The sequence below is a fragment of the Rana temporaria genome, chromosome 3 (assembly GCF_905171775.1).
Source record: "Rana temporaria chromosome 3, aRanTem1.1, whole genome shotgun sequence".
NCBI lineage: Eukaryota > Metazoa > Chordata > Amphibia > Anura > Ranidae > Rana > Rana temporaria.
The window spans coordinates 364,088,639-364,107,364 of record NC_053491.1 but is presented as its reverse complement, the minus strand read 5'-3'; the positions used below and the strand labels follow the sequence as shown (position 1 = coordinate 364,107,364).

Sequence of the window (18,726 nt, the reverse complement as noted above, 5' to 3'; positions counted from 1 at the left end):
TTTTTTTTCCCCTGGTGCAAAATATGCATTGTCTTTTAAATTAATTAGTGGAGAGTTAAATTTCATATCTAATTGTGCCAGTGTCCTATCCCATACCCTCATGGTGCCAGATTCACAAAAGAGATACAACGGCGTATCTCCTGATACGCCGTCGTATCTCTGTTTCTAACTATGCGACTGATTCATAGAATCAGTTGCGCATAGATAGGCAGAAGATCCGACAGGTGTAATGGACTTACACTGTCGGATCTTAGGATGCAGTACCGCGGCCGCCGCTGGGGGGAGTTTGCGTCGTAAACCAGCATCGGGTATGCAAATTAGGAGTTACGGCGATCCACTAAGCTTTTTCCCGTCGTTACGTCGTCGCGAGTGTTAGATTTCCGTCGCAAAGATAGGGCACCTTTAACAACGTGTAAAAGTACTCCACCATGTTAAAGTATGCCTGTCTTTCCCGCGTCGCTTTTGAATTTTTTTTAAATGTTTTATTTTTCCCGGCGTAAATCTTTTTTCACGTCGCGATTCACAAAACGTCGGTGCGTCGTAATTTCGCGCAAAGCACGTCGGGAAATTTGCGACGGGAGCATGCGCAGTACGTCCGGCGCGGGAGCGCGCCTAATTTAAATGGTACCCGCCCCATTTGAATTGGACCGCCTTGCGCCGGACCTGTTTAAGATACACCGCCGCAAATTTCCAGGTAAGTGCTTTGTGGATCGGGCACTAAATCGGAAAAATTGCGGCGGTGTAACGTAAACCGGTTATGTAAAGTTGCGCCCGCTGTACGTGAATCTGGCCCATAGTGTCTCGTGTTAAATCGAAAACATTATTGTTTAAAACTCTAAATTGTGCCGGTATCCAAATAATACTACTTAATTGTGCCTTTGCTTGTGCTTTTTCTATTTGAACCCATCTCTTCCCAGGTCTATCCCTGGCCCATTCAACCACCCGGGACAAGACCGCAGCATTATGATTTTTCCTTATATCGGGTACGGCCAAGCCCCCCAGTTGCTTATCTTGTTTTAGGATTGAGAGAGAAATCCTATGTTTTTTATTTTTCCACACATAGGGCCAGATCCACAAAAACCTGACGTAACTTAAAAAATCCAATTTAAGTTACACTGGCTTAAAGTTTCTACCTAAGTGCCTGATCCACAAAGCACTTATCTAGAAATTTCAGGCTGTGTAACTAAAATTCCGCCGGCGCAAGGCGTTCCTATTCAAATGGGGCGAGTCCCATTTAAATGAGGCGCGCTCCCGCGCCGGCCGTACTGCGCATGCGCGTCGGCCGTACTGCGCATGCGCGAAGTTACGTTACGCCGAGTTTTGAGGATCGCGACGGCTTAAAGTTGCGTCGGGGAAAAAAAAAATGACAGCGGCATGCATTCCTGAGGGAGAACTCATGCCAATTTTCAAAGAAAAAACCGGCATGGGTTCCCCCCCCAGGAGCATACCAGGTCCTTAGGTCTGGCATGGGTTGTAAGGAGACCCCCCCACGCCGAAAAATTGACGTAGGGGGTCCCCCTACAATCCATACCAGACCCGTATCCAAAGCACGGTACCCGGCCGGCCAGGAAGGGAGTGGGGACGAGCGAGCGCCCCCCCCCCTCCTGAGCCGTGCCAGGCCGCGTGCCCTCAACATGGGGGGGTTGGGTGCTCTGGGGCAGGGGGGCGCACTGCGGGCCCCCCCACCCCAGAGCACCCTGTCCCCATGTTGATGAGGACAGGACCTCTTCCCGACAACCCTTGCCATTGGTTGTCGGGGTCTGCGGGCGGAGGCTTATCGGAATCTGGGAGTCCCCTTTAAAAAGGGGGCCCCCAGATACCGGCCCCCCACCCTAAGTGAATGGATATGGGGTACATCGTACCCCTATCCATTCACCTGGAGGCAAAAAGTAAAAGTTAATAAACACACAACACAAGGCTTTTTAAAATATTTTATTATTCTGCTCCGGACGCCCCCCCTGTCTTCGTTATTAGCTCAATTACCAGGGGGGGCTTCTTCTTCCGCTCTCCGGGGGTCTTCTCCGCTCTCCGGGGGTCTTCCGCTCTCCGGGGGGGCTTCTCCGGACTCCGGGGGGGCTTCTCCGGACTCCGGGGGGCTTCTTCCATCTTCTCCCCTCTTCCGCTCTTGACTCGGCGAACCCCGGTTCTTCTGCAGCTCTCCGGTGCCTTCTTCTTCAGCGCTGGCTGCCTGCTATGTTTGTGTGTTAGCTCGATTTCAAACAGGCAGCCGGCGCGGTCTTCTGTGGCGTCATCTTCTCTTCTGGTCTTCTGTTCTTCCGATGTTGCCTCGTCGCCTGTTGTCGCTGTAATGATGGAAGCGCGCCTTGCATCCCATTTATATAGGCATCACCGTCCCATCATGCTCCGGTAGGTACCCACGTGGTGGGTGCCTACCCACGTGCACCCACCACGTGGGTACCTACCGGAGCATGATGGGACGGTGATGCCTATATAAATGGGATGCAAGGCGCGCTTCCATCATTACAGCGACAACAGGCGACGAGGCAACATCGGAAGAACAGAAGACCAGAAGAGAAGATGACGCCACAGAAGACCGCGCCGGCTGCCTGTTACTAATTGAGCTAACACACAAACATAGCAGGCAGCCAGCGCTGAAGAAGAAGGCACCGGAGAGCTGCAGAAGAACCGGGGTTCGCCGAGTCAAGAGCGGAAGAGGGGAGAAGATGGAAGAAGCCCCCCGGAGTCCGGAGAAGCCCCCCCGGAGTCCGGAGAAGCCCCCCCCGGAGAGCGGAAGACCCCCGGAGAGCGGAGAAGACCCCCGGAGAGTGGAAGAAGAAGCCCCCCCTGGTAATTGAGCTAATAACGAAGACAGGGGGGGCGTCCGGAGCAGAATAATAAAATATTTTAAAAAGCCTTGTGTTGTGTGTTTATTAACTTTTACTTTTTGCCTCCAGGTGAATGGATAGGGGTACGATGTACCCCATATCCATTCACTTAGGGTGGGGGGCCGGTATCTGGGGGCCCCCTTTTTAAAGGGGACTCCCAGATTCCGATAAGCCTCCGCCCGCAGACCCCGACAACCAATGGCAAGGGTTGTCGGGAAGAGGTCCTGTCCTCATCAACATGGGGACAGGGTGCTCTGGGGTGGGGGGGCCCGCAGTGCGCCCCCCTGCCCCAGAGCACCCAACCCCCCCATGTTGAGGGCACGCGGCCTGGCACGGCTCAGGAGGGGGGGGGGCGCTCGCTCGTCCCCACTCCCTTCCTGGCCGGCCGGGTAGCGTGCTTTGGATACGGGTCTGGTATGGATTGTAGGGGGACCCCCTACGTCAATTTTTCGGCGTAGGGGGGGTCCCCTTACAACCCATACCAGACCTAAGGGCCTGGTATGCTCCTGGGGGGGAACCCATGCCGGTTTTGTTTTTTACAAATTGACGTGGAGTTCTCCCTCGGGAAAGCATACCAAATGCCGTCGCTGCAATGGGCCTTTACAAGGTGTGACTAACTTTACACTTTGTAAAACGAGCCCTAATTTTACACTTGCAAAATAACACTTACGGCGCAAAAAAAGAAGCTAGAAAGCTTTGTGGATCGCCTTAAGTGCTAATTTGCATACTAGCAACGGCATTTCGACTCGAAATGCCCCCAGCGGCGGATGCGGTACTGCATCCTAAAATTAGGCAGTGTAAATCAATTACACATGCCGGATCTTCTGTGTAACTTTGGAAAAAGCCTTTTGAGGATCGTTTCCAAAGTTACACACAGACTGAACAGCACTTAAGTCGGAGTATCTCTTTTGAGGATCTGGCCCATAGTTCAGAAGGAATGTTTTTACATCTAAACAAAAATGTTTTGCCTTTCATTTCTATTCTAAACTGAATGAGTTGTTATTAAAGTGATTATAAAAGATCACCTTTGAAATCACTTAAAGCTAGGCAATAATGGATATCTCATACTCTCCTCACTGATCAGTGTTTAACATGGTGCAGAAATCTGCTACTTCAGTGTCTGTAGAACTGGAATAATGTGCATAACAACCCTCACACATTACCAAGAAGGAATAGGAAGGAATAAGGCTGAAGACAAAATTCATCTCTGCTCCTTAATAAATCACATTTAGCTTTGCATGCTGAACATTAAACATATACGCTGTTTTCTGTGTATGATGTAATACACAGTATGCAACACAATATTTTTCATCGCTGTTACAAAGTACTGCACATCGTAGATATCTCTGTAAGCTGGCCAAATCCACTTTCACTTCCTGCTGGCAGCGATGGCGTCTGCTAAAATAGGAGAGGAGCTAGAATGTTCCATTTGTCTGAGTATTTACACTGATCCTGTGATGCTGAAATGTGGACATAATTTCTGCCGGGACTGTATTGATCGTGTGCTGGATGCCCAGGAGGGATCTGGAGGTTATTTCTGTCCTGGATGCAGAGAAGAGTTTCAGGATCGGCCTGCACTGCAACAGAACATAACACTACGTAACATAGTGGTGAATTTCCTGTCTGCTTTTGCAGATCAGGAGTCCGGGGTCTTCTGCACTTACTGTCTGGTATCTCCCATGCCTGCTGTTAAATCCTGTCTGCTGTGTGAGGCTTCTCTGTGTGATAATCACCTGAGTGTCCACAGCAAGTCACCAGAACACGTCCTATGTGACCCCACCACCACCCTGAGGAACAGGAAATGCTTCCTCCATAACGAACTCTTTAAATTTTACTGTACTGAGGACTCTTCCTGTATCTGTGTGTCCTGCTGTCTGATTGGGAAACACAAAGGACACCAAATAAAGTCCCTGGATGAGGCCTTTGAGGAGAAGAAGAAGAAACTGAAAAATAATCTACAGAAGTTGATTATAAGGAAAAAGGAGATGGAGAACAGAGTTCAGAGGCTACAGGAACACACAAGCAAAACTGTGGAAAAGGCAAATGGTGAATCAAAGAGAACCACTGCCCTGTTTAGAGAGCTCAGGAGACGGCTGGAAGACCTAGAGAAGCGAGTCCTGAGAGAAATCTCCGGGCAAGCAGAACGAATCATGCTACCACTCAAACAATTGATCGATCAGCTGGAAATAAAGAAGGATGAACTGTCTAGGAAGATAGGTCACATTGAGGAGCTGTGTAACATGATGGATCCATTGACTATCCTACAGGAATCAGATACAGGTGACTTGTGTGATACTGAGGATGGAGATACTGAGGACAGAGAGAGACATGGTCAACTCCTTCATGACAGAGGGGGTCTGGATGTAGCTGGGATCTCACAAACGCTACAAACAGGGTTATCTGATATAGTAACAGAGGTAAATGTATGCTTCTCTATGGACAAACCTGTAAACTTTATATTGGATGTAAATACAGCTTGTAATAAGCTAAATATTTCAGATGACAGGAAAACGGTGTCCTACTTTCCAAACCAGAATCGTCCAGAAACACCCGAGAGGTTTAAGGTTTATCCTCAGGTGATAAGCAGTCGGAGTTTCTCCTCAGGGCGACATTACTGGGAAGTGGATGTGGGAGGATCACAATGGTGGAGAGTTGGGGTGAGTTATCCCAGTATAGACAGGTCAGGAGTGCAGTCATGGATTGGATATAATCAGAAGTCTTGGTGTCTGTACAGATTTAATGATCAGTATTGGGTAATACATGACAGTGAAGAGATCCAATTGTATGACAGTTATTCCAGTGACAGAGTCAGGATCTATCTGGATTATGAGGATGGACGGATCTCCTTTTGGGCTATGTCTGACCTAATCCGACACCTCCATACCTTCACCACTACCTTCACTGAGCCCCTCCATGCAGCATTCGGGGTATGGAAGGGCTGTATAAAGATATCTGGGGAAAGAGGGGAGATATAACCTGAGGCTGTTGACATGACAGAAAGGGGGATATCAGATTTGTAGAATATTAAAGTACATGTAAGCCCTAACAATAAACTTCCCTTATTCGCTCTTTTTAAGTGGTAAATTCACCATTGAAAGATTTTTTTTATTTCTGTCCAAAGAGTGCAAAAATAACTGTTGATCCTGAAAGCACCCTGCTAAAATAAGTGGCGATTTAGCGCTAACACACACTTGGCCCCAATGTGCTAGTTTTAGCAGCGCTTTACTGCTGTTATAGCTGTGTTGTTCGGTCGCTGGTGGGGCGCTTTTAACCCCCGCTAGCAGCCAAATAATTGGGTTAAAAGCGCCTGCAAAAGGCCGCTGCCGAAGCGCTTTACAGGTACTTCGGCAGCGCTGCCCATTGATTTCAATGGCAGGGGCGGTGGAGGCGCGGTGTATACACTGCTCCCCCACCACCCCAAAGATGCTGCCTGCGGGACTTTTTTTCCTGTCATGCAAGCGCGCCGCCCCAGTGTGAAAGCACTCCGGCTTTCACACTGGGGTGGCTTGAGAGGCGCTTTAGAAACGCTATTTTTAGCACAAAAATGCTTAAAAAGCACCTCAGTGTGAAAGGGGTTTTAATGTTAGAACTACAAGTACTGGCAGCTTTTGTGGCTGTCCAATTGTAGTTCTCAATGAACTACCAGGGCGCTGTTGAGCACTGTATGTAGTTCACCAATGCTTCCTGTCAGTGTATAACTGCCTGACCGTATAAGGTACGAGCAGACAGCTTACACTTAGGCCTCGTACACACGACCGAGAAACTCGACGGGCGAAACACATCGTTTTGCTCGTCGAGTTCCTTGTGAAGCCGTCGAGAAACTCGACAAGCCAATTTTCTCCATTCCCGTCAAGGAAATAGAGAACTTGCTTTCTTTTTGGCTCGTCGAGTTTCTCGACAGTTTCCTCGACGAAAATGTACACACGACCGGTTTCCTCTGCAAAAAAATATCTCCCAACAAGTTTCTTTTGGGTTTTGCAGAGAAACTCGGTCGTGTGTACGAGGCCTAACAGTCTGCAAGAGTCCTGCATTGCACCCGTCCCGCGATCTGCTAATCACTGGTGCAATGCTTTGCAGGTTCCTCCTAGAAAAAAATAAATAAATGCACATTTTTTTGCCTGCAAAAAGATGTGCATTTATTTTATTTTTTTTACAAAGGCGAACTGATCCTTTTATTGCACACTTTTGCAAAGAGCTGTGTTTGCCCGCATGAGATTCCCAGGTGTTCCATGCAGTCTTGTGCAGGCAGCCCCATTCATATCAATTGAGAAGCAGCGGCTGCACAGCCCATGCTCCCAATCTGACATCCATGGTTGTGAGCGTGTGTCCCCGAACAAACACTGTCTGTGTTCAGGGGGCCCCACACCCACATGCAAACAAAATGGGTAATACACTCTCCTACTCACGAATGAAAAAAAAAGTTTTGCCGTCAGTTCTACTATAATTATATAAATCCCTATTTCCATTTATATGTAACATTTGAATCCTTATTGTAACCATTTTGAACATTCAAATTAAACTTCTTTATTCAATATTTTTTTTATTTGTTTTCGGTTGTATACCAGCTGAACTTTTTTTTAGAACCCTGTAAGGCAAAAGGCATAATGAGCTGGTATGCACCGCATACTAGCTCATTATGAAATACTTACCTTAGAACGAGGCGCCGGTAACTCACCTGGTTCACGCCGAGGTAGCTGACATGTTGTCTCGGCGTGTCTTCCAGGTATCGTGGCTCCAATGCTGTGATTGGCTGGGGCCGCGATGTCGTCACTCCCGCGCATGCGCGCGGGAGACTTCTTTCCGGCAAGGTCCGGCGTCTGCTGGGCCTTCAGCTGAGAATCCCCTTTGCGCATGCGCCGCTGCAGTCAGCGGCTCATTGCAAGGGCAATAGCTCCTAAACCGTAAGGTTTAGGAGATATTATAGGCTTACCTGTAGGTAAAAGTGGAAAAAATTACTATACAGCCACTTTAATGAAAATCGCAAACATCTGACCATATAAAACTTAGACAAAACAGAACCCAAGCATTGCAAGCTCATTATCATATGAAACTCTCAACTTCTCATTTCTGTATACACCAGTTGGCATCAGTTGTACTTTCTTGTACAAAACAGTTTTATTGAAAAACACATCAACAATCAAAAAAAAAAAAAAAAAGAGAATACAAAAGAAAAAAAAGGCAGTGGAGGACACACCATAAGCTTATCAAATATCAGAAAAGATAGTCCGTAAACCTGAGGTTAGTCCCGCTCCTAGGGATCCGAAAGCGAATCCAGAAGGCCGGCTATAGAATGTCCTCAACTCAAGTGGCCTGCTAGAGTGACCTAATGCTGGCTTAGGTAACATTCCGGTTATCACACCGGGGTAAATGTAAAACTTAAAAGCACAGTTGTTATACAATACACAACCTTACAAAAAAAAAATATATATATAAAAAATAAAAAAAAATTAGAAATATATACATATATATATAAAAAAAAATAAAAAAAAAAATATATAAATATAAACATATATATATATATATATATACATATATATATACATACATACATATAAAATTCAAGCAGGCACATCCAATTTGTAAAAGAAAAAATGCATCCTGTGTCCAAGGCCAGCAGGACCAAGCCTGAGGGCCCGAGCCACAAAGAAAGAAAGGGAGGATGAAAAGAAAGAAAGCCAGCTAGAAAAGTAGCATGAACAAGTAGCGATGAAGGGAAAGAGGAATAGAAATAGAAAAGAACAGCAAGAAGAAAGTAAAAAGAATAAAAGAAGATAGAAGAAAAAAAAGAGGAAGGAAAGGGGTCCACGGGGTGGGGGGAACGGAGGCTCATCAAAGAGAAAGTAGTGCTGGGTCAAACCGTGAAGGGTGGTTGTAAGCCACCCAGGGTTGCCACACCCGGAGGAATTTATCGTGGGTATCTGCCAACACAGCAGTAAGTTTCTCATTAACCATAATATCATTAATGCAGTTTTTAACTGCTTCGAAGCTGAGAACCGGGGTCTTCCAGGCCCTTGCAATGATCAATTTAGTTGCAGTAAAAACATGCGCCGCCAACTGGCGTTCAGGGCGGAGAAGCTCCGTGATCGGTTTCCATAAAAGGGCCTCAAAGGGGTCCCTCTTCAAGTTGGTATCAAAGAGGTTGCGGAGCAGCGCATAAACTCTAACCCACAATCTGCATACCCTGGGACAGGTCCACCAGACGTGTGCCATCGTACCCTCCTGAGAGCATCCACGGAAACACAAAGGAGAGTAGGAAGGTATGAAACTCGCCAGCTTGGTCGGGGTATAGTACCACCTATAGAACACTTTATAAGCGTTCTCTTGAAAGAGAACATTTGTAGAACATTTAGACAATGCCATGGTCATAGCCTGCCAATCTTCCGGATCGAGTTGCTTCCCAAGCTCAGCCTCCCACTGGAGGTGATAAGGTCTCAAAGGCGGTCTCTTAGAGTTGATAATCGCTGTGTAAATCAGAGATATGAGACCCGGGGAATGGGGGCGCGATCTACATAAGCTTTCGAAGGGGGTCATGATATAGGGGGTAGGTTGGGATCTGAGAAGGCGCTGAAGGAAATGTCGGAGTTGTAAGTAGCTATAGTGTTCCCTGAGGGGAATATCATGGGAGGAACGTAAGAGTGAAAAAGAAATAATCTTGGTTGGAGAAAGCATAGAATGAACATCTACGAAGCCATGTTCAGTCCACCATGCAAACTGTAAGGGATTATCCCTACCTGGTGGGAATAGGGGGCTATGAAGAAGGTGAAGCAACGGAAGATGAGGGGAGATCAGACCTGCAGAATATTTAACCGAATCCCATAACCGAAGGGAATGGGCCAGACAAGGACCTATAGAAGGCGGGCGATGTGCTCGAGGGAGCCATGGAAGAGAGGCTAGAGGCGTCGGGTGGGAGTCCACCAAATCAAAAGTAGCCCACAATGGCATTTGCTGTTTCTCATGGAGACGAGACAATGGAGCGATACCCGCCGCAGTATAGTAAGCAAGCAAATTAGGAACCGACAGGCCACCATTAATTCTGCGTGCAAAAAGCACCTGCCTCTTAATCCTGGGCCTCTTATGGCCCCAGATAAACTGCATAAGTTTACGTTGGTGTATTCTAAGGATATGAGAGGGTACCTGGACAGGTAAAACCCGAAAATAATAGAGCAGTTTTGGAAGATAGGTCATACGTACCGTCGCCACCCTCCCGAACCAAGAGAGCGGAAGAGTGGACCAAGAGGCGAGCATAGCTGACAAATTGCCAAACAAAGAAGGAAAGTTGGCCTGATACAGTTCGGAGTACTTCGAGGTAAGCTTAATCCCCAAATAGGGTAATGAGGTCAACCATTGAAAAGGGAACGCCGACCGTAGGGAGTCTAAATCCAAGGGGGAAAGGTTGATAGACATTGCCTTCGATTTTGCCTGATTAACTGCTAAGCCTGAGAACAAAGCAAAAGAATCCAAAAGGGACAACAAATTGGGGAGAGAAATTCTAGGTTTGGTGATGGTCAACAGAATGTCATCTGCAAACAGTGACAATTTGTGTGAAGTACCCGCCACCTCCACCCCCGACACGTCCGGATGGGATCGAATGGCCTCTGCCAAAGGCTCCAGAGCCAGGACGAACAGGAGCGGGGAAAGCGGGCACCCCTGCCGTGTCCCCCTCCTAATGGGGAAGGTGGACGACTCAAATCCATAGTACCGAACCTTGGCCTGAGGGGAGTCATAAATAGCCGAAATCCAGCCCAAAAAAGAAGTACCGAAGCCATAATGGCTAAGGACTTGTGTCAAATAAGGCCAAGACAATGTGTCAAAGGCCTTATTGACATCGAGGGACAAAAACATCGTTTCCAGGGACCTGGCATGTACAATATGTTGAATTTGGAGAAGCCGTCTAATTGCATCCCCCGCTTGCCGACAAGGGACAAAGCCCACCTGATCCTTCTTTATCAGGCGTGGGAGAAAAGAATTCAATCGATTGGCCAAAATCTTAGTCAAGATTTTCATATCGATATTAATTAATGAGATTGGCCTAAAATTAGCCCAAGAGGAATGGTCCCTATCCGGCTTCGGGATCATCACAATGTTAGCGGTTAGCAGATCAGGCGTGAACGACTGACCTTTCTTTATGGAATTATACATGGCCGCCAAATGTGGGGCCAGGACGTCCGCTAACTTCCGATAATACAAGGCCGTGAAGCCATCCGGGCCCGGTCTCTTTCCGACCTTCAAGTCCTTAATACATTGAAGAACTTCCTGGACCTGAATATCTCGATCCATCAAAGACGTGTGTGCGTCTGATAGAGAAGGCAAGGATAAGTTAGACAAAAAGGTGTCAAGACCTTGAGTAGAGGAATGAGTAGGGGGAGAATAGAGCTTTGTGAGACGGTAGCGGAATTCATCCAATATCCGTTGTGGGTTACCCGTGAGGACATTGTGGCGGGTGCGCAGGTTTATGGGAGCAAATTTAGGGGCGAAGGTTCGGAGTCTATTAGCCAGCATCGCATTAGGTTTATTCGCCTTGGCGTACCACTTTTGGCGAGCCCAACGCAAAGTGCGTTCGGCTTCATCAGTTAAACATAAATCTAAGTCCGTACGGGCCGCATCTAAAAGTCTGCGATTCGCCGGGGAGGGAGTCTGCTTGAAGGCCGAAGACAAGACCTCCAAACGCTGCTCCAGAGCCCGACGAGCTTGAGTACGCTGTCTCTTGCGCTGTGACGCTATGCGAATCACATGACCCCGAAGGACCGCTTTATATGCTTCCCACAACGTCACAGGAGATGAGACAGTCCCCGTATTGAGGTTAAAATAGTCCTTAGAAGCTTCGTGAATATCATTAAGAATCGATTTAAAAGACAGGAGGGAGTCGTTCATGACCCAGGGGGCATATTGCGGTTTGTTGAGAAGAGAGTGACATACTGTCAAAACAGGGTCATGATCCGACCAGGGGGCCGCTAAAATGGAAACAGAGTCGACCAAAGGAAGATGTTTCCGGAGTACAAACATATGGTCGATCCTGGAATGGGAGTGATGAGGGTGAGAATAGTGGGTATAGTCCCTACCAAGGGGATGAAACTCCCGCCAGAGATCTACCAAGTCATGATTACGCAAAGCCTGAAGGAACTTTTTAGCAGCGGGAGAGGGGGACCTGTGTTCCGATGGATACTTGTCAAGCGAGGGGCTCAGCGACACATTGGAGTCACCAGCAAGTAAAAGTGTGCCCTTCTGATGGGTCCTTAACAGGGAGCAGACGTGGGTCAGAAAGGGTCCCGGATTATCATTCGGGGCGTAGTAAGTCATGATAGTTACCTCATTATCCTGAACAGCACCCTGCAAGAGGAGATATCTGCCATCCGGATCAGCGATCTGTTTACTGCAAATAAATGGAACTGAATTACGTATGGCAATAAGAACACCTTTCTGTTTAGTAGGACCATTAGCTAAATAAACTTGGGAGTAGTTTGAAGCAAAATACTTAGGACAAGAAGAAGTGGAGAAGTGGGTTTCCTGTAAACATGCTATATCAATGTTTTGCTGTTTAAGGTATTTGAAAACCTTGACTCTTTTTTGAGGGGAGTTCATGCCCTGGACATTCAGGGACAACCAGCGAAGGGTCATTGAATCAGGGGAATATCTCTACAATATACTCCGTTCACGCACCCCGGGGACCAAAGAAGAAAGGGGGAGAAAAGAAAAGAAAAAGAAGCGGAAGAAAGGGAGAAAAAAATAGAAGACAAAAGAGAGCAAAATAGAGCTCGGAGTAGAGCAAAGACTAGGTACATAGATGCATCATGACGTGGGCGCTGAAGCCCACAATGGGGTGGGACCACGACTAAGACAGCCGTTCTAGTCAGGTGCCAACACGTGAGGGGAACAGTGGTCCGTCGGGACCAGCAGCCTATTGTTTTACTATAAAACTTAAATAACATTAGCACAGAAACTAAAACATCAGTAAAAAAACAGGGCAAAATCAAAAAGAAAAAACATGGTTCAAACAATGACTAAAATGGCGACTACCATAGGCAGTCAACAGATTGAAACATATGACGTGCAGGTCCCCCGAGCCCCCAGAGACGACCAACATAGGGCCGTCAACTCCCGGAAGCAAGAGGGACCGAAGCACCACAGCCATAGCCACAACCCCCCAGCCCCACAGGGCAGGAGCGGAGGGCCGCGGCACGGCATCCCTAAACACACCCAATCCGGCAAACTGCGGGAGCGTCCCCCACCCCAAATGCACCCCCTCCCCCCTCCGCAACACCCCAGAAAATTACAGAAATAGTTAAAACGAACAAATAAGAAAAAAAAAAAACTAAAATAAAAATAAACTCACAGCCCGACCCGCTCGGGCAAAATGGGGGGACATCAGAGGAGGAGGGGCAGGAAGGCACACTCAGGTCAAGGCCTCGCGTGGCAACAAAGGGAGAGCAATCAGTGCCCCGGACCACCATCTCACAAGCGGGGCGGTCAGCAGGGCAACCCCCCCCCCGGCCACGCAGTCACGGCCAAAACAGGACGAAGTAACAGCAGGGGGACACAAACCAAAATCCGCCATCCCGATCCATGTGTGGAGCTAACAAGAGAGCAACGTCCAGATGGTGCAACACAGGATCGGGTAGCTTTGAAGGGAAAAAAAAAAACAAAAAACAAAGATTGGGTGCAATCAAAATGAGAAAAAATCAAGCAAGTTCAGCCATTGTTGGACTGCTGAAAACGCTGGGCCTGCAAATCTCGCAGGGCCTGGGATCCAGACTGAGAGCCCTGAGAAGCCCGGGAGAGCTGACGGGGTGGTCCGGAGGGTCCGGGCCTGGAAGATGAAGACGGAGCATCATGCTGGGATGAAGGGAGGCCCAGTTGAAGATCCAGGAAGTGGCGCTTCAGATCGGCAGGGGAGGTAGCTTGGTAGTGGCGACCCAGGTGAGAGAAAGACAACTTGAACGGGAATCCCCATCGGTATTTTATCCCATGGGACTGAAGGATTTGAAGGTAAGGCTTGAGGCCCCGTCGCCTGGCGATTGTGACCGGCGAAAGGTCAGCGAATAGCTGGAGGGGATTACCTTGGAATGAAAGATCCTGACGTTCCCTAGCAGACTGCAAAAGCTTCTCCTTAGTACGATAGTAAAGGAACTTGATAATCACATCCCTCGGGGGCCCCTCAGAAGGCTTGGGGGCCAAGGACCTGTGAATGCGATCAAATTCGAGCCTGTCTGCCGGTATGCCAGGAGCCAATTCTTGGAAGAAAGCAGTAGCTGTTCCCTGCAAGTCGGTGATGACCTCGGGGATACCACGGACACGCAGATTGTCTCTGCGGGCCCTATTTTCCGCGTCTTCCAACTTGTCCCGTAGTGTTTCCAGCTCAGTTGACAACCTGCACACTTCCTCCTCATGGCCGTCTAACACAGTGGTGGCCAAATCCATGCGTTGCTCCAACTGATTGGTGCGATGGCCTATTTCTTTAAGACCCCGCACAAAGTCCGAGGAGAGCTTACGAGAGGCAGTGGTGATTTCATCCCTCACAATGCTGCGAAATTTGGCCAGCAAAGTCTCCGAGTCTGCAGGGAGAGTGCTCTCCCCATCCATGGGAAACAGATGGAGACTGTCAGCAGGGGATCCCGAACTAGCAGCTGAGAGCCGAGTTTCCTCATCAGGCTCCGGAGGCTCAGGCGCCATCTTGTTGCATCAGTTGTACTTTCTAGAAGCTTCTGTAATAAAGAAATGATGTGCTTGACTATTGTTAATTTGGTGCGAAAGTAGCAACACTTTTAGAAATTGCCACACTAGTTAGACTACCTACTGTATTTATCGGCGTATAACTCGCACTTTTTTCCCCTTAAAATCAGGGGGAAATCGTGGTGCGCGTTATACGCCGATCCCCGCTCTCTGAGCGCGGCCGTCGACATATAACGAGTGCAGTACACTCGGGTACACTCGGCTGGGTTCGGCCACGCTCGGCTCCGCGAGCCGAGCGTGGTCGAGCCCAGCCGAGTGTACCGCACTGGGTATATGTCGGCGGCGGCGTTCAAAAACAGCACGGGAGAAGCGGGAAGAAGCGGGGAGGACACCACGAGGACACTACGAATGCCGCAGACGGACGCCGGACCGGACAAGGCCGCCGATGGACGCCGGGCAACTGTAGTAAGTAACTGTATCTGTAAATTGTCAGTATTTATTTTTTTTCCCTAGGATTCTCCTCTAGGTTTGGTATAATAAATATCCTAATTAGAAAAAAAAAAAAAAAAAATTTTCCTCAGTTTAGGACGCAATAAGCGTTTTTTTCAATAAGCAATAATATATACTAGGAACACACGATCGGTCTCCTCACCCCTGACAGAACGTGAATGTGTGTGGGGGTGGGAGTTGCATACCTGCAGCCCCCTTTTCTTGCCCAGCCAGACTGCATGCTTAAACCCTCATAAAAAACACCAAAAAATCTAGAGCCCCCAAAATAAATACCAGACTAATATTCTTGATGAGAGACTGGTATTGGTTATAAGGGGGAATCCCACAAAAAAATAAGAAAAACAAAACAAAAACTGTTTGAGGTTTCACCTTAAATTCCATACCAGTTCACATCATGCACATCGTGTAATGCCGCGTACACACCATCACTTTATGTGATGAAAAAAAAACGACGTTTTGAAAAACGTCAATTAAAATGACCGTGTGTGGGGGAAAACGCTGTTTTATGTCTTGTGAAAAAAGACAAAACAAAATTGAAGCATGCTTCAATTTTTTGTGTCGTTTTTCAAAACGTTGTTTTTTGTGTCACAAAAAATCACCGTGTGTAGGCTAAAATAACGTTTTTAAACCCGCGCATGCTCAGAAGCAAGTTATGAAGCAAGCTTCAATGGAAAAGAGTGCTGAACGTAACCGCGCTTTGCTAGAGCATTTTGAAAAAATGATGGTGTGTAGGCAACGTCGTTTTTGAAAATTGAAGTTTCAAAAGCGTTGTTTTTTTACTTCACAAAAAATGTTGTGTTTTTTTCATCACATAAAGTGATGGTGTGTACGCGCCATAAGACTTTGTAGGACTTTCTCATGTTTGAAAAGGGAAAGACGAGGCAGGGTTTAACCTGAAATAAACACTATAGAAAACTATGCCCGAAACAGAGCAGAAATCTAGAAAAGATCCACTGTACATCATGTAACCCTTCTTAGGAGCCTGCAATAGATAGAGATGAGGCACATTTTAACTTGAATTAAAAATCAGAGTGGATTATGTCAGAGACAAGAGGCGAACATATTGCACAGGCATGTTCCCAAGCAAAATATTGTCTGTGCTTCCTGAATCCCTCTCCTCAAGTGTTACAGAAAGGCTTATGCCCTGTACACACAATCGGTTCTCTGATGAAAACTGACGGATGGATTTTTTCATCAGATATCCGATGAAGCTGACTTTCATCAGTCTTGCCTACACACCATCGGTTAAAAATCCGATCGTGTCCAACGCGGTGACGTAAAACACAACGATGTGCTGAGAAAAATAAAGTTGAATGCTTCCGAGCATGCGTCGACTTCTGAGCATGCGTGGATTTTTGACCGATGGATTTCCCCACAGACGATTGTTTTTTTCTATCGGTTTTTTAACCATAAGATAAATTAAAACAGGTTCTATTTTTTTTCACCGATGGGGAAAAAAAACGATGGGACCCACACACAATCGGTTCGTCCGATGAAAACTGTCCATCGGTCCATTGGACGAGCAGTCTTCCTCATATAGCTCTCATTGGGAATTGTTCACCATGTAAAAGACCACATGTAGATTTGTAGCCTAAAATTAACATTTCAATGTACAGTTCATACTGTATTTCACAATAATAATTCAATACCCCTTTGTCCGTATTATAAGACTTATAGTGGGCTGCATTTTGAACAGGATGGATAATTAATGAAATAATGAAAAAAATTGTTTGCATCTTGTATCAAAACATCTACATAAGAGTGCATGATTTGACCACATGCACAGCTCGTAAGAACTTTTACCAGTCCACAGTTTATTGTGAGAGACCAGGCAGGTTTTAATCACTGTTAGACACTGTTAGCCAGATTCAGGTAGAGCCGCCTATCTTTAGGTCGGCGTAGCGCATCCCATTTGCACTACGCCCGACGTAAGATAGTGAGGCAAGTACTGTATTCACAAAACACTTGCCTCCTAAGTTACGTCAGCGTAGCAAAAGTGGCCCCGCGTAACCCCGCCTAATTCAAAATAGGCAGGTATGGGGCGTGTTGTATGGTAATGACTTCACGATTCATTACCATACATGTAAATGAAGCGCCGATCGTATAGGGCATGCGCGCGCATGCTCAGTATCACGTCGCAAATACTCCTTGCTTTCGACGTGAACGTAACCTACGCCCAGCCCCATTCTGAATCGGCTTACGTAAACGACGTGAAATTAGACGGCTGTCCCGACGTCCATACTTAACATTGGCTGCGCCATCTTTTTGGTGGTTTATCTTTACGCCTGAAAACGCCTTACGTAAACGGCGTATCTTACTGCGACGGGCGTGTGTACGTTGGTGAATAGGCGTATCTTGCTCATTTGCATATTCTCTGCGTCAGGGTTTGACAAATTTGCTAGGAATCTAGGAGCCAGCTAAAAAAGTTAGGAGCCAGAAAACGCACCCCGTCCCGACAAGCTTGCGCGCAGAAGCGAACACATACGTGAGCAGCGCCCGCATATGTAAATGGTGTTCAAACCACACATGTGAGGTATCGCCGCAATTGGTAGAGTGAGAGCAATAATTCTAGCCCTAGACCTCCTCTGTAACTCAAAACATGCAACCTGTAGATTTTTTTAAACGTCGCCTATGAAGATTTTAAAGGGTAAACGTTTGTCGGCATTCCACGAGCGGACGCAATTTTGAAGCGTGACATGTTGGGTATGAATTTACTCAGAGTAACATTATCTTTCATAATATTAAAAAAAATGGGGATAACTTTACTGTTTTCTTATTTTTTAATTAAAAATAGTGTAATTTTTTCCCAAAAAAGTGCGCTTGTACGACCGCTGCGCAAATACGGCGTGACAGAAAGTATTGCAACGATCGCCATTTTATTCTGTAGGGTGTTAGGATAAAAAATATAAATAATGTTTGGGGGGTTCTAATTAGAGGGAAGAAGATGGCAGTGAAAATAGTGTAAAATTACATTAGAATTGCTGTTTAACTTGTAATGCTTAACTTGTAATACCAACGGCCACCACCAGATGGCGCCAGCTCACATTTGGTGGTAATAACTTGTAATACCAACGGCTCACCACCAGATGGCGCCAGATGCCCACCTTCCAAGCCAAGTCGCCAGGACACTATTTCTAGTCGCCATGGCGACCTGGCGCCCGAGATTTGTCGAGCCCTGCTCTGCGTAAATCGCCGTACATGCCCCTAGCGGCCAGCGTAAATATGCAGCTAAGATACGACGGCGTAGGAGACTTACGCCGGTCGTATCTTAGCAACAGAGAAGCGTATCTCAATTTGAGCATACGCTTAAAGATACGGCGGCGCGGATTCGGACTTACAACGGCGTATCTACTGATATGCTGTAGTAAGTCTTTATGAATCTAGCTATATATTATTTCAGAAAGACAATAGCCACAAATATTCTTGATTCACAGAGCACTGGCAAAGACCACAAATTAGGGGACAAAGAGGAACAGCTACGGAAACATTATGTGTGACAGATGGCAGTTGAGGTGCAACTGTGCAAAAATTACCTGTGGCACCTTCACAGAACCGAAGAACTGAACTAGACCTGTAGAGGCAGCACAATATGGCAGTATGACTATTAAGTGCTGGCTCTGCTGGGAAACAGCAAGCAGACTGTCTGTCCATTCTTGCATTTGATTTGAATCAGTAAGCAGTATAGATTTCCCTGTCTTGAGTC

General features: G+C 47.0%; 1 protein-coding gene across 1 annotated transcript; it reads left to right on the top strand.

Moving 5' to 3' along the window:
• The first annotated feature begins 4,075 nt into the window (after positions 1-4,075).
• Positions 4,076-6,168, top strand: LOC120932738 (E3 ubiquitin-protein ligase Midline-1-like). The gene has a single exon (XM_040345387.1). It carries the CDS (start codon positions 4,235-4,237, stop codon positions 5,819-5,821), a length of 1,587 nt encoding a protein of 528 aa, XP_040201321.1. The 5' UTR covers positions 4,076-4,234; the 3' UTR covers positions 5,822-6,168.
• The last annotated feature ends 12,558 nt before the right edge of the window (positions 6,169-18,726 follow it).